Source organism: Pteropus medius, unplaced genomic scaffold, assembly GCF_902729225.1.
Source record: "Pteropus medius unplaced genomic scaffold, Ma_sr-lr_union100, whole genome shotgun sequence".
NCBI lineage: Eukaryota > Metazoa > Chordata > Mammalia > Chiroptera > Pteropodidae > Pteropus > Pteropus medius.
The window spans coordinates 1,372,748-1,396,092 of NW_024355521.1; the positions used below are offsets into that span (position 1 = coordinate 1,372,748).

Below are 23,345 nucleotides of genomic sequence, written 5' to 3' on the forward strand. Positions count from 1 at the left end.
TTTATTATGTTGTACTGGGCTTGTCCAAGGGCCAACAAGGATAGGAAGGCAGCTTAGGCCTGGTCCCTCTAGCAGGTCCCAAATGCCTTCACAGGCTTCTCAATACCCCTGCTGGCTCCACATCCCTTATCATTTTCTATTAAGTCCTCACCCAGGCATCTTTTCATAGGCAAACAATTCATTGAATTCTAAAATTACCATTTTAGAGTCAGAGGAAAATAGCATCTACAATTATAGAACAGTAGAGCTGAAAAGGACCATAAAGGTCTTCTCAAATGTTAGTATACAGACCTACATCTGAATCAGGGCCCCACAGCAGCCCAACACAAGCAAAATCTCTGGAGGTGGGATCTGATTATGGGTGTTTTAAAAATATATTCCTCAGATATTCTGATGAGCAGCTCTAACCCTCTAAATCAATATACCACAGGCATTTCTGTCAAATGTTCATCCAGCTTCTGCTAGCACACCTCCAGAGGGGAGGAACTTTGTACCATTCTCTGTATGGACGGCTCTGATTCAGTTGCTTTCCTTGAGTGTAAAAGTGCCTTCTTATAATCCACTTTGTTGCCTCCCAGAATAAGAGTGTTTCCTCTTTTCCAAGGCATCTTTTTGATGTTTAAAGACAGTGATCTCATTTATATTCCGTTCCTACAACTGTTTTCCACAATGATCTTCTCAGAGGGTACCCAGAACCAAAAATGTCCTCAGGTGTGGTCCTCTAACCACAACCAAGAAACCTCTGCTGGCTCCCTTTTCATAGCACAAAACCCAAATCTACCAACCTGGCTTTCGTGACCCCTTGCGATCTGGCTCCAACGCTTTCCAAGGTTTCTACTCATCTGTCACTCCCCCAACATGCTCTTACCATCATGTGCTGTGTCAATTTGAATATACTAGATTTGGCGATCTGTGCTGTTGTTCACGTTTTTTCCATTACTTAGACTGTACGTACTTACCCCTCCCCCCGCATCCCAGCTCCCTCTCTTCTCCCCAATTTCCAATCCTCCTTTAGGATTCACTATAAATGTCATTTCCTCAGTAAAACTTTCCCTAACTGCTCCTTAGGCACTGCCTCTAGTTTGTAGGTATACCTCCAACAGTATGTATTAGATTGTATTTGAATTCCTTATTTAGATGTTTCTAAAACATGTACATGAGAAGACACAAAGCACAAATAAATGCAGTACATCTTTCTGAAATGTCAATTCTACTTGGTGCTCAGTGATTTAAAACATTTATTAATATAAAACAAGCACAACTATTTTTATGAAGCAGCACACAAACCACATACGTTTAAATAGTCAATTTCACTGGGAAAAAAGGTAAGGAGACTGTTTAAGATTAAAGAGACATTGGAGAGACAGAATAGCCAAATGCATGAAGCTTGTTGATTCTAGATTGAAAAAAATAGCTATAGAAGACATTATTGATACTGAGGAAATTTTAATTGGCTCATTAGATGGTATTATGGAATTGCTGTTAATTTTCTTAGGTGTGGGAATGATATTGTGGTTATAAAAGAGAACATTCTTAAGAGGTACCTGCTAAAGTATTTAGGAATATTTAAGAGTAAAGAATTATGTTACCATCTTCCAATAGTAATTGAAAGTTACGTATGTGTGTGAGACAAAGATTATTGAATCTAGGTGGGACATACAGATACTCAACATGTGATGGGGTTTACATCCTGATAAACTCATCATAAGTTGAAAATATCCTAAGTCGAAAATGCATTTAATACCACTGTAGAGTATCAGTTGTTTATCCTCATGACTGTGTGGCTGACTGGGAGCTGCCACTGCCCAGGGTCATGAGAGTATCATACTGTATATATTGTATGTATCACTAGCCCAGGAAAAGATCAAAATTCAAAATTTGAAGTTTGGTTTCTACTATATGTGAAATGCTCTTGTACCATTGTAAAGTGGAAAAATTTTAAGTTGAACCATCATTAAGTTAGGGACTGTCTTTATATAGATAATTTTTCTTTGAAAATTTTCAAAATAAAAAGTTGGGAGAATCATAGAGCTTAAAGATTCATGGTAAAATTTCAAAGCTGTTAATTTCAGGAGTCTTTCCTGTTCCAGTTCATTCTCCTCTGCCATTAAGAACACTTATAGGAAAGTCTGAGAAGCCCTGATTTTTGTTTCTGTTCCCACTGTGAACTTCCAGAGGCTATGACTCAGTTGTTTCTGTATTCTCAGAGCCCAGCACAGAGGATTGTTGAATAAATGCTCCCTGAATGAGCAAAACCACTAACAATATGCATGTGACCTTGGGAAAACCATATCTTCTCCCAGTCTCCCCTTCTGTAAAAGGAGGTTGGACTAGATGACCTAAGTAAGGTCCTTTGTAGCCCTAGCCCCTTTGGATGCTATACTTGGGTCTTTGAAGAAAGGTCAATGGTATTTTTCTATACAAAGCCCCATAGTCTCTCCAGGTAGAGAAGACCACAGTGGATCAGCTTCTGCTCTCTAATTTTAAGCTCACCCACAGCAAGGAAAACAGAGCACTGGTTTCCTTGAGAGCCTGGGGTAGCAGAGGAAGTCATTGTGGCTTTATACTGCCCTTCCGGCAAGTCATAACCATGGCTAATACCAGTATCCTCAACCTTGATTACACATTGCAATCACTAAAGCTTAAAAAATTACTGATTCTCACCCCAGAGATTCTGATTTAATTGGTCTGAGGTATGATCTAAGTATCTGGATTTTTAAAGGCTCCCAAGGTGATTCTACGTGCATTCTAAGGCTGAAAGCCACTAAGGCCTACATCATGGTGATGATAAGAGCTCCAGCTGGGTTTACATCCTGGCTTTGCCATTTAACGGTTGGTCGATCTTGGGTGTTACTTCTCTTTGAACCTGTTGTCCCATTATCCCCATATGTAACAACCAAGTGAGATAATGCATGTACAGCACTAAGCCAAAAAGAACATAGATAGGGACAACTATTAATGAATAAACAGAAAAGGTTCCTAGGAAAGACAAAAACTTTCTGTGCATCAAGAGCAGTGGTTCTCAAATTTGCAGCATAATCACCTGAAGGGCTTGTTGAAACAGACTGCTGAATACTTCCTTTCCCCAAAATTTCTGATTCAGTAGGTCTCAGGTGGGGCTCTAGAATTTGCTTTCCTAGCAATTTCTCATGTGACACTGATGCTGTTCAAGACTACATTTTGAGAATCACAGTTCTAGAGTAGGGTTTCTCAACAGCACTACTAAGGATATTTTGGGGCATTTGTTCTTTGAGCACCTCTGGCCCCTACTCATAGATGTGCATAGCATCCTTCCAGTTGTGACAATCAAAATGTCTCCAGACACTGACAAATGTCCTTTGGGTGGTAAAATTGCCCAGAGTTGAGAACTACCACTCTAGATCAGGGGTCGCCAACCCCAGGGCCATGGACCAGTATGGTCTGGGGCCTGTCAGGAACCAGGCCGCACAGCAGGTGAGTAGTAAGTGAGCAAGCTAAGCTTCATCTGTATGTGCAGCTGCTCCCCTGCGCTAGCATCACCGCCTCAGCTCTACCTCAGATCATTAGGCATTAGATTCTCACAGCACTGGTCCCTGGTGCCAAAAAGGTTGGCGACCACTGCTCTAGAGGATATAAATTGAAAAGAATCTAAGAGTCTAGGTGGGTTGCAGATGCAACTGAGAAAAGCTGAAGTCTAGAAGAAAAGAGACTTTGGGATAGCTCAGGGCTTGATGCAGCACTTTTTCGAAGGATTATTATGGGTCTTGGGGACAGAGACAATTGACCAGAGGGCAGTCTCAGAAATCAGACTTGGCTTCATTTAGTCCCACAGGAATGAGGCTTTTAAGCCTGGCCCCTCCCTCTGTCCTGAGACACAGCTGTCAAGACTTAAAGTCTCTTGGAAGGAGCAATCCTGCTCTAACTCAAATGGCCCGACAGCCTTTTCCTCTGGCTCAACTGCCTACAGCCTCAAATTGCTCAGAGCTCTCACTGACCTCAGTTTCCCACCCACACACCTTAACTGTTAACAAGTAGTAGATTCTAGGTCTATCTGTGAGAAACAAATAACTATAGTTATGCTGTGAAGAGGCAACTCTGACAAGAGCCCTGAGCTGTCCAAATCCACCTCCCTGACAATTCAGTCCACAAAACTCAATCACCTAGAAAAAAAAATCTAGCTCTTTTAAGTGCCAACAGTATTAAGTGCTAGAGACTGTGGAAATCATAAAGGGAAATTAACTGAAAACCAGAGATGCCATTACTCATTCGGGAACAATCTATCTCTCCTAAAGTGAGAATACAATTTGCACCCTCTGGGGATGTTTTATATTCAAACCTTTATTCTCCAGGTTGGGGCCTCTATTTCCTTCAAAGTCTAAGTGGTACTGTCATCTCCTCCTAATGGCTTCTACTCAGCCTTTGAAAAAGGCACTTGGGAGGAGTGAAGATGCTAAGATTAGAGGGAAGCCCTTACAGTCTCCAGGGCCTTGGTTCTTCCCACTCATTGCCAACTTCTCAAGGGATTGGTAGGTTTTTAAAAGTGCAACGTCAAGGTTCAAGCCTTGTTTTACCTCAAGCCAAGAAAATGGGTGAGTGGAAGGTACTGGACCAATTGTGAGGTATGTGGATATTCATAAGGATTAGGGAGTAACTTGTCATAGTGCTAGAGGTGTGAGGAGCAGCTTGCAAAACATCTCTTGCCAAATCTCTCCTGGTTGAAGTCATGACCTTATATATAATTATTGTTCAGGACTGAAATCTGAGTCACCATTCCCTCTGAAGATCCCACTACACTTTGTACAGTAAAGGCTCTAAGCAGTCCTCCAGTAAAGAAACCTGTCTGACTTTATCTGACACAGGCTTCCCCAAATTTACTTGAGCATGGAATCTTTATGCACCAATGTATCTAACATACTTGAGAAACACTGTTCTGTGGAATACACTTTAGGAAACCTCAGCCTACAGGATCAAGAACATAAGTACAAGCTCTCCAGGATTTTGCTCCTACTGAATTCTATAACTTTACTACATGCTGCTCCCATGTCTAACCATGCATAAGTTTGACGCACACGTTCTTTGTCCACCTGAAAAAGTCCTATTTATTCTCTAACTCCCAATTTAAGCATTATCACATTATCTGTGAAACTTCCTTAACTCTCCCAGGCACAATAAATTGATGTTTCCAATATATTTTATTCAAACTTCATTCACTGTATTAAAAGTAACTGATCTGACAGCTTTAACATCCTGTTGGTTCCTTTATCAATGAGTTAAATATTGGACATGTGCTCACTTAAAACCATCCTTTCTCTCTGTAAGATGCATAGATGATTCAGGTTTGTGAGCTAAAAGTATAAAACCAATCATGTTCAGAACAGGTTGGAGGTGTGAAGACCTTTGTGTTGCGATATGAGATTCAGAAAAGACACATGCCACTCCTTAGTGTCAGGTGAAATCTATTAGTGCTGATTTGCGTGCTAGCCAGTCACCCAGTGATTCAGGGAGACAGTAATCTGTCTTGGGGATAAAAGACAACTAATAGCATTTCTTAATAACCCTGTCAATTTAGGAAAGAGAGACAGGCAAGCAAAATCATAAACAAATCTCAATGTCATGGCCCAGTTACACCGAAACTTTCTCATATTCCTTTTGAGTTTGATGCAGCCTTCCAGCCAATGTCATTTCTGCCAGCTGAGACAGCCCCAAATCTACCCACTGTAGGAACCCTCAGTGTAGGGATTACTGCTTAGAAGTGTTTTTGGGCAGGAGGCAGAGTAGACAAAAACCCTGTTCATTAAAGATCATGCAAAAGTAAACAAGAACCAGATTCTTTCAGACCTATTTATCACCTCTTTACTACTATGTTTCTAGCAGGAGAGCAGTATTTGCTACTGATAATTATTCTGTTTGTCATTTTCATGAGTGAGTAAACCCACAAAAACACAGAAAAGGGGGAAAAAAGCCCACAACATCCCAGTAAACAGCTTCTCGGAAGTTTAACTGGATGTATCCCCCGTCCATATTATGTCCTGCTCAAATTTAGTGATCAAGCAGCAAAGAAAGGACAGCAATAAATCCAATCTATATGGCTCTTGTAAAAAGGCATCTATTTGGCTTTTAATACAAAATGACTCAGAGAAACACAGAAAGAAAATATACAATGCAGTTATTGAATTAAAAAAAAAAAATCCCCAACCAATTTCAGTCACGTTCTCTGGCTTCGGCCTGAATTAGAAAATAGGAAACTACAAACCAAACAATATCTGTCCCTTTGAAGAAAACAAAACAAAACAAAACAAAACAAAACAAAAGGAAAAAACCAAAGAGTCCCTGAAATCTGGCAGGTGGTTTTCAGAGGCCACTGTAAGCTTGCCTTAATCATTCTGTTGAAACTGGATACATGTGGTTGCTGGAATACGGCCACCTCTTCTTAGTTTCCTGCTAGTAATGATATTCATCTGAAGGGAAGATACTGGCCTGGGCACCATATGATGCCACAATGCAGTCTGAAGTCTCAAGGTCAAGCAGCCTTGGAGTCTTCCATTTCTTATCTTCACTGAATCTCCCCCATGTATAGTCTCTTGTCACTGGATGCTGAGAGAACTGAGGTGAAAAGAACAGAGAAGATAACTGGAAATAATGAAGGCTCAAGGAGAGTCGGTGTTCAAGGGCTCTTATGTCAAGAGCCAATTTTGGTATAAAAGAGCATTGGATTTGGCTTAAATCCCCCTCCTCTTAAAACACCATTCACAGGAAACTGTAGCCTGGCTTTTCAATCCACGTCCTCTCAAAACCATGAGGGTGAACTGTGCTATGGGGGAATACATGATCAGTCTCTAAATTCTGATGTCTCCTGTCAGTTAAACCCTAAGAAAAAAACCTTCTAAGTCATTATAGAAGAGCAGAATCAATGTCTGTGCCAGTCATTTTGTAAATGTGCTTAGCCCTGGAGAAAGTTACATTTTCTCCTTAAATTCGAGGCCCATTATTTAGTTTAGCTAGCCAATAAAATGAGTTAAGTTACAATTTAAATGAGTATTAAGAAATATCATTCTTTTATCCAAATACTTCACTGAAACAGACTTGAAACAAGTAAACTCACAAGAACTAGACTAATCAAGCTCCTTCTGAGACTGAGAAGAAAATAAAACACTGGGCTTACCCTTACTACTTAGAATAATGGTGAGACCCGTCAGTGACACCGATAAAGACCATCTGCATGGACATTCACAGAAAACAGACATCCAACTCTGCCTCTGTATTCTCAGGGCCCCTGTCAGAAGTTTCCCATAGTTTCCCTTCCCCCACAGTCTGAACAGACTTACTGATAGGCTCGTCGGGATGGAAAGCCACTTCATTGATGGAGCCAGCGTGGCCAGGCAGCTTATACAAAATCCTTCTGCTTGTGGTATCCCACACATACACAAACCTGCAAGGTATCATGAAGAGCAAAGCTAAGGCCTCCCAGAGCTGAGAGTAAAGTAGAAGCATGGCTTTTTATGAGAAATGAGAGGAACAATTTATTTATTCACCCTATATTTACTGAACTGTATTCTGACTTTCAGAAACTAGGAATACTGATTTTGAATATGGCATGGACCCTGACCATAAGCAACTGAGTAGAGAAAGAGGAATCGCCAAATTTATAAGCATTACTGGTATTTTCAAACACAAGCTTCTGAAAAAGGGAAGAACAAGAAAAAGACAAAGTTTTTCCTACAGACTCCACAGAGAAATCTTTCTCAAAGATCATCCAATATAATTAAGCTGTAGTTAACCTCATATGCATCCAGGAATGTCTTAAAGGTAATTCATTTCATGGCAGGTTGGGAGCCTAGGTTGTAGATCCATCTGAACTTTTTAGTATTGTATTCAAATCACAGAGCCCAGAGAAGAAACAGGAAATCTGTGCTATCTAAACATAACCCAAATATACACTGACCCAAATCTTGCACTGAATTCATGAACAGAAAGAATATGAAATTCTAGCATGGGAAAGGGCCAACAGAAATCGGCTAGTCTAAACTCATTTTACAGATTAAGAAAACTAAAGTACAGTGATCTTTCCAAGGTGACACGGTTCATCAGTGGCATAACTAAAACTAGAACTCTTAATATATTCCAGTATTCTTTCTCTTACCACCTGCAAACACCTTGCCCCACTCTTGCCCTCAGCCTCTAAAGTTCCTCTGACCCTCAACCTTGCTTGGGTCATTTTAAGCTTAAGGTAAAATAGAGATATTATCTTCATAAGACCATGCAAAAAATAATCTGTTGGTAAATTCAAAGGGCTGGTAGTTTTCAAACAGGTTATTCAATTATTTACATTGTTTTGTTCAGTCTATACCTAAAAGGGTATACTCACCAGTACTTGATTATAAAATGCCTAGTACTGCTCAAAACACTTATGGTCTAAAATGCAAATAAACAAGAGCTCCTTAATTATATAAAAGAGCTGGACTCCATAGGAACTAAATATGAGTTCCAAGCAAGATGGAAGAGAAGCAGGAACCCCATATGTCTACAGACTCCTTGGCTCCGATGCTCATGTTCTCCCTACTGTCTTCTTTCCTGCCATGCACAAATAACTGTCCTCATTAATCCAGTGAAGGACGATGTGGCATAGTGAAAAACATCTATGAGCTATGGAGTTAGAAAGACCTGGGTTCAAGTCTCAATCCAACTACTTAAATAGCTAAGTAACCTTAGACATTTATTTAACTTTTCTAGGCTTCTCTTTCCTTAGCTGTAAGAATGAAGACAATATTGATCTCACAGCTTGGTTGAGAGAAATAATAAGATAACGTATGCAAAGTGCCTGGCATATACAATTGATAGCTATTGTTATGACAAATACAGTTGTTTAAAAAAAACAGAATCACATGAAATCAATAGGCTGAATAAATCACTCATAACAGAAGGACTGGCCAGTTTTCCTGCAGTCTTTGATAGGACTGTTGATGGATTTCAAGTCTGAATATGAGGAGGTAGGTGATTTGAAAGTAGAGAGGGGAAATCTGCCGAATCCAGGCCAAGCTGAAAAGCAATTTTTTGAGAAGGATACATTTCCCAGGCACATAAAGGCCAGCAGAAACCCAGATCTCCAAAGGTTTACTTCAAGGCTGCACTCTCCATGGATGCCAATTAGGTGCTAAATTTAGAGGGGTTCCATGTCCTCTCCTTACTTTGGCATGGCAACATTCAGCAGGAACCAGGCTCCTTATATAACAGAGCTGCTTGCTGATTTGGGGCTAATTGGCAAGGAGGCCTGTGAAATCTGGCCAACCCCTAGCAGGTAGGCAAGCAGACTTTCCCCAGACCAGAGCCATGCTTCCACCACATGTAAGGTATAAAGGAACAGTGTGGAAGGAAAGAGGAAAGAGGGGACATTGAAAGTCAGAAAGACTAATGTCAGAAACAAACTATTCAAAAGAAAAGCACATGCAAATATCATTTAAAAGCTTAATTACATAAGATACAATCTCTCTAATGTAAACATACTCAGAATGGTGGCTACTCTATCAGAATGCAAGATACCTTAGGCTGTGGACTCGTTTAAGATCTTTAGTAACCTAACAACTGAAAATCCCTTAGATTCTCTTTTCAAGGCAGTTCTCTAAACCATCAGGACTCAAACTATCAATGTGGCACTGTTGCATCTGGATCCTTTCCCCCTCCGCAGAAAGTAGCTAAATAATTGTCCATTTTTCCTGGCAATGAACTTGTACCGGTCCATGGCTCAGGGGTTGGGGACCCCTGCTCTAAAAGGCGAGAAAGATGGGAGCTAGATCCACAGTTTGCCATCAGAAGGCTTTCTCATTCTTTACCATTCCACATCTGGTAAAGCAATAGCCTGGGCACCTGGACATCCCTATTTAACCTCTGACTCTCTTCGAAGTACAGGTCACCAAAATTTAACTGCCATCCTTGAACAAGGAATTCATTCATGTAATATTCATGAATAGGTCGAGCATTACCCTGGGTTCAGATAACTAAGAATCATTCTCTGACCTCCAGGAGCAAATAACAGCGGGTCCCACTGTTTGCCTGACTGTAAGATGTAATAAATGCCAATAAAGGTTAGATGTACAAAGTATGACTACAGCTCAGAACAAAGGGAAATTAGTTATGCCCAAGAGGTAAGGGAGAGAGAGGGCCAGGGAAAGTTTAGACACATAACATAGAGGTGATTACTAGAGAGATATAAGAGTTTGGATAATTGAGAAGAAACCTGAGAGAGAAGCCTGGAGGCACAAGAGATGTAAGAACAGGGAGAAGGAGTTCCATGTGAGTGAAGCACTGTGGGGATGGTGGGGGAGAAGAGCACGCCATACGTATTTGAATGAACTGAAGCATGGCAGAAGAATACAAGAAAAAAAACAGGAGTCAGATTATGAGTCTGAATTTTGTTATGATGGCAAAGGGAACACAACAGAATCAAAGAAACTGTTTACCCTCTAGGTCTAAAATGTATCCAAAGAGGGTAGAAATGATGTGTTTGTCCGACATGATTTTTAAAACCTTCATACTGCACATGGCTTCATCTCTGAATACAGCTATAACTCTATGTCTACTCTAGCTCAGTATCCGCACTTAATGTATTAAACATTAGATACCTGCATAGCTCCATTATTCTTTACCTCAAGCCCAGTAATCCTTACCTGTCGGCTGAGCCAGCTGCTATCTTGCTTCCATCAGGTGACCAAGAACATCTCAGAAGATTCTAAAATAATACATAAGCAGGAATCCAATGAATACAGTAATGTACCAAATCCTTCTTTATTAGACTATAGAATCACTAAGAGACTTTAAATTTCTTAAGTAGTTTTAATTATTCTCCCCAAAAAGATGATCAGCAATTATCTTGTATTTTTTGGCCCAAGAGAGCATACTTTATAACTTCATGCCATATAAAAACTGTAGAAAATGCTGAATTCTTAGTAGAGCGGACCTAGCAACAAAATTTTGTTCTGCCTACAAATGGAAGCTCCCTTTGCTCCATTTATCTTGATCCTCATTAAAAACATGTTGTGTTTATCTTGAAGGAAAATAAAAACAAAACAAAATCCAACAAAAAAATAAGATTTGGTTTATAAAGTGAAAGTGAATTTCAATGGGCTCTCAAAAGAAAAATATTAGTTTCTATACAAAATTATCTGGAGAAAAAGCTGTTTTTAAGAGCTGATCTGGGATTTGACAGTTTAGAAAAAATTTCTGTCTCTCAGAACTTGGGCTGTGACGCTTACTGAGGGTAGAGATGTATTCTCAGGGCCTAAGAGCTAGTCACTGGGAGAGTGAGGGAGCCCATCTGGTTAACAGCCATGGGAGCCTGGGTCCCATTTAGAACACTGACCTAAGAGGGTCAAAGTTACTAAGGAATTAAAAGGGTAGGAGTGTCTTGTCGAAATCAGTAGTTCTAAATTTGAGAGTTGGCTCCACCACAATCTATGTGATTGCCTTCTGCTCTATCCTTCTATCAGTTTTATTTCTGGGAAGAACAGTTTTGAGGGAGAACAGTGTTACCGGAATATAGCTTCTTCTTAGTGGACTACCACTCTCTACCCTTAGCACTATCTTTTTTTTTAAAATTGAGATATAAATGACATATAACATTGTATTAGTTTTAGATATACAACATAATGATTTGATATACATAGATACTGCACCTTAGCACCACCTTAAATGTTTCTTTGAATCAAATGAACAGTAAAACTCCTTTGCTGTGCAGAACTCACCTTTTCAAAGTTGTGTACATTTCCTTGAAATATCTTTACACACCTCTCCTTGGGAGCAAATGGCCGAACATCCCAGACCCGCACTGCAAATTCAAATAAACCAAGCAAAATAGTTATCAGCCACAGCCTCCTGAGAACCCAGCTGAAATCAGTACCATGTCAATGACTGGTACTGTTTTCTGAGGGGAGGAGGTCCAACATGGTACACTGCTACCTGGAGAGGCTCTTTGCTTTTTCTAACAGGAATGAAATGCATTCAAGTTCCATTGGGTCTAAGGACAAAAAGGAAAGCTGAGGGGGTAGGAAGGAGAAATGTCAAACATATTGCTAGGGATGTACAACATTAAGTAGTTGGCTATGACACTAACTTCCAACAAAACATCCTGCAAATGATTCCTCTGCCAACCCAAAGAGTCACATCTAGCAAAGCTTTGACATGACAATCTAACTACCACTGACTACTGTGACATTCAGTCTATAAAAAACAAACTCAGAACTAACCTTTTCTAATTTCGCTCATGAGCACCTGACAGCCTAAACTTGAAGAAAGTCAAACATATTAAAAGAGCATCGGGCAACAAGAACTAAAAAGTGGAACTTTCGGATTCCGAATTGGCCTCTGCTTTATGATGGCGGAAGCGACGTAGGGTAAATAGCGGGATTCGGGTGAATTTTGGTCTCCTCTAAAATGAGAATACTACTTTTATTTTATTTTTCTTTTTAATAAAAGTATTTTAAGGATCAAATAAGATGATATATGTGAAAGGGCTCTAAAAGATTGGAGGCTATAAACAAAAAATTTGTAATTTTATTATATAGCCATAACAAGAAGTTCTCCTTATTTTAATAACCATTTAGGGAATCTCATCTTTCTCTACTGTGACCAATGCCAGAATGTTAATGGTAAATCCATCAAAATCAGGATATGTGTATAAATACCCACGCTAAGCGGTAGCTACAGCTATTGTTAATTAAAGCTATACCCATTGTTAATTAAAGCTATACCTATGGCTATTGTTAATTAAAGCTATGGAATCTGAGTGATATCATTTTGAGTGTGAAAAAAATATCAATCCTTGAATTCAGAGAGGCCTAAGAAGGTGAAGTTATGTGTAAAAGTTTGCTATTGACCTGAGAATCCAGTCAGAAGGTAAGAATGTTAATTCATTCATTTGACACATATTTATTGAGCACCTATTGAGTGTGATGCACTGTTTTCATTTCAAAATGCCAGTGAAAACATTTTTGCTCCTGACAAACCTATGAACTTACATACCAGAGAGGCATTTCCAAACTCTTGTAAATTAAGCATATAATCCAACAATTCATCTTCTTTTTCTGCAATACCCATCCTTCCACATAACAACTCAAAAACAAGCAGACAAGAGTATTTGTGTAAATTTGGAATGCTGACATGTTTTAATGAGGTCCTCTTGTCACACCAATGCTTTGGAGTGGAGAGGGAAGACATACTGGCAGAAAGCACAATGAAGATATCAATAGGTCTACTGATCATCCAAGTTTGGTGCTCTCTGAAGTGTCTGAGAACTGTCTTAGATAAATTTTAAGACTCTCATCTTTTTTAATATACTAATCACCAAGAGTTTCTTGTCCCCTACTTGAATCCACAGTATGCCAGAGCTAAAATGGGCCTTAAAAGTAAAGTCCAATCTTCTTATATTACCAGTGTAGAAACTGATGCTTAGAGAAATGTTAAGTGCAAAGCTGCTCAGGGATTAGATGGCAGCTCTGGGACTAGAATCCTGGCTCTTTGACCAGCTCTTTCTTCTAAAGCTTTTTCTATTACGTGTCCTCCTAATTGTCCTGGTGAAAATCTGTGAGCTGTCCTGATTCTTTCCTTGGACTCTCATTTATCCCAGCACACACTTCTAGCACCCAAGGCCTACTTTCTTTATGACCCACAATGACTAGGAACTGAAGAGTGCTTTCCTTTCCAAAGTTACCTGTATTGTCCATTGCATTGGACAAGAGATAAGAGCCTTCAGAACTTAAACTCAGACCAGTCACTGAATCTGCATGGCCTCTCATCGTATAGGTAAGCTTGTTTTGGCGCAGGTCCCAGACCTATAAAACAAAAAGGTGCTCTCAGAAATCAAGTTATGAACAGCAATAAACTAGTTACTAAAGAGTCAACTGCCTAGAGAAATTGGTAACCCCTTCTTAAATTACCTCTGGGCCAAGAATTACTTTACCACAAAATATAGGATTTCTACCAAAGAGGTAACACTCTCCTCTTTCTAAAAAGGGAGTCAAAGTTAGTATATTTGACTAGATAGATAACAACTAATGAATGTCAAATATTAAGATAAAGTTTAACAAAAAATAGTAGAATGTATAAGTTATTTTCAAATCATAATGAAATAAGTTAGGAATTAAAAAACTAAAAAATGCTTCAACTCTGATTCTTAGCAATTAAAAATAAACTATTATAACTATGTAAAAAAACAAGTAAACATGTCCTTTGAAAAAGGCATTATGATTGCACGCAAAAAATTATATAACAAAGTAACATACAAAGATAGAGGCTTAAAAATTTTTCATTTGATATCATAATATGTATATACACACATATATATACACACTATGGAAAAGTACATTCATTAAAATATGCCTGGGTAGGAAAGGTAAGAGAAACGGTTCAGCTGAGAATAACCTAATGACAAACAGAAAAAATATACAGTTTATTAAGTTTTGGCTCATAAATGCATTGCAACACTAGGAGTTCTCATGCTAGAGATAGGAGAGCAGAGTGGAAAGAGTGGGGATTTAGGGTCAGACTGAACTAGTCTTTGCTATGTAAAAGTTATGTGTTATTGGTCCACTAACCCTCTCTGAACTTGTTTCTGGTCTGTAAGATGGGAATAACAACATTTATTTCTTATGGCTGTTGTGAGGATGACAAATAGAATGCTTAGCATAAATGTGCCTGGCACACAGAAGGTCCTCAATAATTGGTACCTATTTATTGTTAAACAACTCCTAAAAATAACTCTGAAGACCAAATATAAAAATGTCTATATAATGAGCTACTAAGTAAATAAGGAAAATACAAAACAGTGTTTATATTTACATAACCTGTAACTGTGAAAAATATATTAAAGCCAACAGAAATGGTCTGGCATGTCATATAGAAAAAGAACAGCAATTTTCTTAACATCATTGGTATTACACAAAATTTCCTCCAAATCTGATTTATTTTTGCCATGTAGTTTTTTTCTAAGTGAAAAGTCCCTTTAAACAAGGTACTTTCCTCATCTAGAAATGAGTTCAGTGTTATACGTACTCAAGAAATACGTAAGAGACAACTCCTCGTTCCCTGTCAATAGCTCATTCATGTGGAGCCCAACATACTTTATAAACAATCATTTTGTGTCAGGATGTTTGCTGCCTAAATAATCAGGAAAGCTTAAAATAGCTGAAATTTTTTGTTCAAGCTGTTGATACTCCTCTTCAGAGAAGATACTGTTGAAATCTTTAGCTTTGTAACTAAGAGAGAATGCAATTCACCATCTCTCACAGCCCTTGGGTGGTATTTCCAGACTTTCCTCTTTGAGGCCTGCACATATTGTGCAGAGCCAAAATATATTTGGGATTTCCCACAGAAAGCGTGAATAAAGCACCAATTTAAGCAAAATATTTTACGAATGTCCTAATCAACTGCTCAGTGAACATCGGGGCATGTCATTAGTGGTAGGCACTGTTAGAGATTTTAAAAAAAAGATATAATCCCTGCTCTCAGGAAGCTTTCAGTCAGCAGGAAAAACAGACATGTTAGTTTTAAGAGATGAGAATGCTATACAAGGTATAGTAGCAAAGAGAGATTAACTCTCTCGTGGTCCACAGATGGGAGTGAGGAAGGGAAAGTTTCATAGAGAATGAAGCATTTGAGCAGAGATATTTTTTTTACTTAGACAAAGTAGAAGAGTATTCCTAGGCAAAAATAATGTGTGAAAGCATAGAGGCATGAAGAAATTGCTGGAATGTAGGCAATCAGGCAGAGAAGCAGCAGACAATGCTTGAGAGGTAGGCAGGCAGAGGCCAGCTCATGAAAGATTTTTAATGCCTGGCTTGGACATTATCTTCCTCACTGGGAGCCACAGAAGGGTTCAGAGTAGTGGGATGATTTGGTTAGATTTACATTCCAGAAAGATCCTTTAGGCCCAGATAATTGAAAGGATGAGAACGAAGGCTGGGAAATCAATGAGGATTTATTCTATTCCCCTTACCCAACCCACTACATTAAAAACAAAACAAACAAAAAACGATCAACTAAACTCCCATTCTGACCAGAGCTCAGAATTATAAGAAATGCCAAAGAACTGCTAGTTGGACCTTGAAGCCATCAGACAGAAGCACGTTTTCTTCTTTTATTCATTTTCCTCTGATGCCCCAATACTATAACCAGAAAGAAAAATCCCAAGAGGTTGGCAGAAAGAATTTGTTCACCTCAGATTTTAAAACGGGTTCCCATTCCCTATTTGTTCCCCCTTTCTTAGAATAGGTGGTGCTAAGTAAGAGACTGAGAAGCAAAACTTTCAGGAGCACCTCCTGATGTAGTGAGGGAATACAGTGATTTGTCAAACAAGTGCTCAAGACTGGTAGGCCTGTAAGTGCTTAAAGATACTTGTTAATCAACTAGAGACAATTCGATAGAGTGGAAAGAGTATTAGCTCCCTGAAAATAGAGTTCTGGTACTGGCTCTACCAATGACTATGTGAGTGACTGACTGTGTGATCTTGGCCAAATCACTTGTTAAGGCTTCACTTTAGTCATCTGTAAAGTAAGAGGGATAACTACATGTCTAAGGTCCCTTTCAGATTTAACACTCTCTGAGTCTGTTTCTGATTGAAAAGGAGGCTCTGTTTCACATTTAAAGAAATGTATGAGGGCCTGAAGACAATTAAGAATCTTTCTGGGTCCAGGGGCAGTTATTCTTCCCTAAGGGTGTAAGAATAAGAGGTGTTAGATAGAAAGAAGACTGCAATCCTAATAGTCTCATACCTCTCCAGCATACTCTTTAGTTACATAGGAGCCAAAATGAAGTCAAATAGTTATAGCAATCTTATTTTATTTTAAATACTGTCTGTATTAACTGCTATTGCCAGAAAACAATCTGGGAACCTGTATCTAAGATATGAAATATCCTTATACTTATTAACACATTAATTTTCATCTAGAAATCTATTCTAAGAAAATTAATATGGAAAGGGTTCATGCTCAAATATGTCCATAGCAGCATAATTTGTGATAGTGATACATAGGAAATAGCCTAAACATCCAGTGACATGGTTGTCACTTACTACATTATCAAATATTCTAATAAGTAAAATAATGATGAAAGTGGTTAACATATATAGAATACTTACAAGTAACTACTATTTTTCTGGGAATATTATATTCTTTACCTCATTTAATCCATATAATTGTATGAGGTAGGGTGATCATTCCCACTTAATGATGAGAAGTGGAAACTCAGAAAGGTTAAATAACCTTCTTAAGATTACATAGCTAGCAGTTAAGTGGGAGAATCAGAAAAAATGACCCTAAGTTCTGGGGTTGTTATGTACATCATGGTGACTAAAATTAACAAAACTGTACCGTGCATTTGCAAATTGCTAAGAGAATAGATTGTAAAAGTTCTCATTACAAGAAAAAATAATTTGTAACACTATGAGGTGATGGATGTTAACTAAACTTATTTTGGTAATCCTTTTACGATACATACATATATCAAATCATGTTGTACATCTGAAACTAATAATGTTATATGTCAATTATATTCCATTAAAACTAGAGAAAAAAAGAAAAATGATCCTAACTATAATCCTGAAAGATTCTAACTACAATGTTAAGAAGAAAATAAGATGAGTGATGCAATAGACGTCAAGTAGAAGGAAAGTCTAGTTTAGTCTAAGAAATCCTCTGAAGAGAAGATAACTGAGCTAAGATTAGAATACAAGAGTTAGCTAGCTAATTATGGTACTATTAGGGTGGGGTGGGGTTCCAGACAAAAAATTAGTTATATGTTATTAAGTGAAAAGAATGTCATATAAGATTTTTTTATTTTTATTTTTTGGCAAGGCAATCCTTGGTTGACCTCACAGATTGCAAAAACCTTGTCAGCAGCTTACAATCCTTTTTATTTTTTATGCCTACAGCACTTGGTCTTCCTAGGTGGCCTCCCATCCAAGTACTAACCAGGCCCAACCCTGCTTAGCTTCTGAGATAAGACGAAGTCGGGCTTATTTTATCTAAAGTGTGAATGTTAAGATGTTTTCGTACAAAACATTATAGTATAGAAACAGACTGGAAGTATATTAAAATATCAAAGAGTGAATTTGGATGATGAGACTGTGATTTATTTGTCTTATTTTTTTTTACATTTGCTAAGTTTTCTTCAATGAACAAAAGTTATTTTCATTACTAAAACATTTAAATTGTAATAAACAATTTTATCTTAATTTTTAATAATTTTATTCCCAATAAAGTTGATTTATTAAATATACATTTGAATGCAATTTTTACATTTCTGCAAAACTTTTAAGGTAAATAAGCAGGCAAACGGGACAGTCCATCCTGATTTTTAGTTTGGAAAATGAAATACACTACATACAGTGCACAAACAGAAAGCTCCCAATTCTGGCAAGAGAAGGCAGTGATATTGACCAGGTACACAATAAGATGTCCCAGTTTTTGGAATACGCTGTGTACTTTTCATAAAAATATTTCCTGAAAATGAAGCACTAACAGAAAAATTTGAGTATCTGTGGACAGAATAAAGACTTTTTAGTTTAGAAAAACAAAGTCATGATGTAAACTTGTAAAATATATAGGATAACTGGGAACTAATTCACCAAATTGTACAAAACTAGAATCAGAAGATTTCTCAAAGAAATGTAAAGGACGATATTTTAGAAAAAAGCTAGTGCTGAACATAACTGCTGTACTCATGGGACTGTATTTATACTTCTGCATATTTGAGATTAGTTTGGATTTCAGAATAAAATTGATATAAATCAACAATGACAGGGATTAGCTATCTGCAGAAATAACCAACTCTAAGGGTAGCTACATCATATGGTGTGTGTCTGAGAAGACATGGAAAACATTCAAACCCTTAAAAAGCACTGGGTATCCCTTCAGGACTATAGCACAATTGAATATATTTGTTTATTGAAGGGCCAGGAATAGTCTAGAATAAAAAGCCTGAAGTAAATCATACTTTTTGTGGTAAGAAGATCTTACCAGCACAAGAGTATTATTCTTAGGTTGGTCTATTCCCACAGTGGAGATGAGAATATCAAATTCTTACAGCGTAAGTAAAATAATTCAGTCTCCAAAGGTGGCATATGGTATGATTCCATTTATATATCCTAGAAAAGGAACTACAGGATAAAGAACAGATTAATGGTTGGTAAAGATTAGGGATATAGAGAGAGTTTGAACCAGAGGAGCACTGTGAAATGTTGGGAGGGGGGCGGTGGTGACAGAAATTGTTCTGTACCCTGTTTGTGGCAGTTACACAAATCTAGGCAAGCATTAAAATTCGTAGAACTGTACACTAAAAAACTTAATTTCACTGTATATAAATTTTAATACTAACACTTTCAAAGTATAAAAATTATCATAGCTTCATGACATTAACCTACTTTCATCTGTATACGTCCTCTAGTGAGTCTACTGCTAGTGGGTTCCCAAACCTCACTCTGGGAAATAGCGCATTAGCTATTAAGATGATTTAATTAAGTTCCCATGTTCTGATTCCACATATTCTACCATAGTTGTGTGGTAGAAAAGGGATGGGAAGTTAAATTTTGGAAATGGTGAATTCTGAAGTACTTATGAAACACCCAAATAGGGGATGCTGAGTGGCTGGTTGTACTCAGGGCTCTAAAGCTGAAGATCTGGGCTGGGAATATGGAGTCATCAGCACAGAGAGGACAAAGTCATGGAAATAGATGAGAACTGTCCAGGGAAAAGGTGTAAAGTGAGAAGAGCGCCTAAGAAAGAACCTTGGAGAATAATGGTATTTAAAGAATGTACAGAGAGATAGCTCAGAGAGGTATCTGAGAAGGATATGCCAGAGGGGTAGGAGAGTATGTTGTTATAACCAGTTAACAACAACAAAAAAAAAAAGACTAGAAGAATTTACTGGATTCAGTAACAAGAAAATATTGTTGACTCTGAAGAGGACTGTGTCAATGAAACAATGGAGGCAGAAGCCAAACTGTTGAGGAGTGATCAGGAAATTTGGAATTGAGGAATGAAAGGGAGGTAAGGAACTGAAGACAGTGAGTAGAAAAATCTTCAGGGGATTTCTCATAGGTATTAAGAGCATGACTCTGGAACTAAACTTTCTGAGGTTCCACTGCTATTAGCTGTATAACCATAAGTTGTCGTGCCTCTCTTAGCTCAGTTTCTTCAGCTACAAAATTTTTTTAATAGTGCTTATTTTATGAGATTGTTGTGAATTAAGTGAATAATGTAAAGCTCTAAAAATAATGTAAGCACTATCAAAGTGTTAGATATAATAACCACATGGTCTAGCATCTCTTTCTCCAACACTATTAACTATATCTCATTCTGAGTTATAGACTCTCCACAATTTCATTTCCATAGTCTCAAAAAGAAAGACACACTAAGACATTAGGGTAGAAAAAAAAAATCACAAATGGATTTCATTAAGCCAACAACAGCAACAACAAAGGTTCTGAATGTCTTTAAGCAGAGAACGTATTCTTCATTTTCAGAGTCCCCACACAGGGAACTGCACATTTCACATTAACTGCCTGGCCCTTACAGCATTTACAAGAGCTGTAATGCAACCCTTGACTTAGGCAGTCAATGAGGACAGGGCAGAAAGAAAACATGTTCAAAATTACTATCTTCCTTTTAGTTGGTATTAAGTGCAAGCTACTACAATCTCAGAGGTTTGAAAAGATTCATCTCAGTGAGTGGAGATAGTGAAAGGGAAATATAACAAAACACCAAACATACCTTGATATCATTGTCTATTCCACCAGAAATAATCTGATCACTTGTGTCATTGAAGGTCACAGCTAACACCTGGTAGGTGTTCTGAAACGTCTGGATGGCTGCTTTTTTCCGGATGTCCCAAAGCTAAAGCAGAAAGAACAGGAGAGTCTACAGTAACAGCACTCTGAGAAGTAATTGCATAGTATACTCCTAAGTCCAAGGACTTTGTGGAGGTGAACACATCTCTAATAGGAGCCCCTTCAGAAACTCCTATGGATATACTAGTAACATGGTGAGAAGTGACCACAATTTTGCCTACATATCTGAAAGTTAGCAGAACAAATCACTTTGGTTATGTTTTGACTCCTTTGTTAAAATCTGAAAAACAAAGCTAATCAATATGCCCTTAAGAGTGGAAATCCTCTACTGGCTTAGTTCATATGTCCTTACCACAGCAAGGATATTACACCAGTGTTCTCAAACTGTAGATGCCACTTTATTAGTGGGCTGCAACTTACATAAGGGGCGAAATAAATAAATAAACAAAATATATATGTGTGTGTATATATATGTACATTTGTATATATGAAGAAGAGGTTACTTCAGCAAAAATTTCAGAGTAGGGACTGCCAAAAGATTGTCCTTCTACAAAGAATTATGTAGCAAAAAACCTGGCAGAATCAACTTTATCAGAACTCTAGACACTAATCAAAAGTTTATAGCAACCAGGCAAATACTTGATGAGGAAAGAGCTACCTGCGTCTTAGGAAGAGTTCTGTAGTGTTTTAACTTACCTTGGCTTCATCTCCTAATTCAGCAATACTTTTGAAGGTAATAGCCCATATTCCCCATATAGGTTCTTAGTACTGGAGGGAACAGAACAGACCTTATTCCTTGTTCTTGAAGAATTGTGGTTGTTGTGCTCGCTTCAGCACCACATACACTAAGAATTGTAGTTGTTTTTACCTGTCTGGTGGCTCCTTGAAGGATGAGTTCAAAGGGTTTGTCTTTATTTTGCCTAATTTAGAACTCTACCAGGGCAGAGGCATTTGTCAAAAACATTTGCAGGCAAATGCATTAGCTTCTGCCTGTTGGGGCCAAGGGTAACATTTGGGACAAACAAAAGACAAACCAAACAGCTTGGGAGGGAAGGTGGGGAATGAGGCAATTTGGAGAACAAGGGCTTTGAAAAGTTCTGACATATTCTTGGGACTCTAAAAAGTCATTCATATGCCCATGACTGGGCACATGCTTAGAAAAGACCTGAGAAGGTCTTACCACTACTAACCTTCAGGCTCTGCACAAGCAGGAAGTGAAGGTTAATGCAGAACTGTAAACCGCCTAGCTGAGAGGTGAAGGCAGGTGCCAACACACACACAAAGCCAATTTGCAAAGACTGGGAGACTTTATTTTCTCCCAGGTGATTAAGGAAATCTTTGCTGAACTATTTGCAAACCACTAAGCAAATGAAAGACTTCGTTGGCTATACATGACTTGATAAAGTGTAAGAAAATTCACCCAACAAACAATAGGTACCACAAACAGCAACAACAAACCCTTGGGAGAATCCAACTTCCAGAGTTGCCACATTATAATATTCAAATGTCCAGTTTTCAACAAAAAATTATGAGGCACAAAAAGAAGCAAAAAAGTATGGCCCACACAGAAGGAAAAAAGAAATTAATAGTCCTTTCAATAAATGGTGCTGGGACGACTGGATAACCACACGCAAGAGAATGAAGCTAGACCCTTACCTCACACCATATACAAAATTTAATGGGTCAAAGACTTAAATGTAAAAGCTAAAACTATAAAATTTTTAGAAGAAAAAATGGATTTGTAAATCTTCACGACTGTGGATTTGGTGATGAATTTTTAAATGACACCAAAAGCACAAATGACGAAAGAAAAGATAACTTAGACTTCATAAAAATAAAAACTATTGTACATCGAAGGATAATATCAAGAAAACGAGAACGATCAAAGAAAATATTTGCAAATCATAAATCTAATAAAGGTGTAGAATCCAGAGTAAAGAACTCTTATAACTCAACAACAAAAATACAAAGAGCTCAATTAATAAATGAGCAAAGGATCTGAAAAAACATATCTCTTCAGAAGATAGAACAATGGCCAATAAGCACACAAAAAGATGCTTAATATCATAAATCATCTGGGAAATGCAAAACAAAAAATTAGGTACCACTTCACACTAACTAGGATGGTAATAATAATAACGATGATGATGATGATGATGAAACTCACACAGAAAATAACAAATCTTCGTGAGTATGTGGAGAAACTGGAATCTTCATACATTGCTGGTAGGAGTGTAATATGATGTGGCTACTATGGAAGAGTCTGACATTCCTCAAAAAGTTAAACATAGAATTACCATATGACCCAGCAATGCCACTACTAGATAAATACCCAAGATAAATGAAAACAAGTGTTCAAATAAAAACTTATACGAGTGTAGCAACATAACTCATAATAATTTTTTTAAAAAGTGGCAATGACCCAATATCCATCAACTTATAAAGGTACAAACAAAAGGTGGTATATCTATACAAGGGAATATTATTTAGCCATAAAAAGTAAAGAAATATTGATACATGCTCACAACATGGATGG

At 37.9% G+C, this 23,345-nt stretch overlaps 1 protein-coding gene across 1 annotated transcript in view; it reads right to left on the reverse strand.

The window, feature by feature from the left end:
* Nucleotides 1-6,074: 6,074 nt before the first annotated feature.
* The window catches only part of SNRNP40 (small nuclear ribonucleoprotein U5 subunit 40), a 28,777-nt gene continuing 11,506 nt past the window's right edge, over nucleotides 6,075-23,345 (reverse strand). Inside the window, exons 5-10 of the mRNA XM_039858683.1 lie at nucleotides 20,733-20,855; nucleotides 13,679-13,799; nucleotides 11,715-11,797; nucleotides 10,641-10,702; nucleotides 7,305-7,408; nucleotides 6,075-6,582 (exon numbers count right to left, since the gene is read on the reverse strand). Coding sequence (XP_039714617.1) covers nucleotides 6,533-6,582; nucleotides 7,305-7,408; nucleotides 10,641-10,702; nucleotides 11,715-11,797; nucleotides 13,679-13,799; nucleotides 20,733-20,855 — 543 coding nt within the window. The 3' untranslated portion in view covers nucleotides 6,075-6,532. The remainder of the gene's footprint in view (nucleotides 6,583-7,304; nucleotides 7,409-10,640; nucleotides 10,703-11,714; nucleotides 11,798-13,678; nucleotides 13,800-20,732; nucleotides 20,856-23,345) is intronic.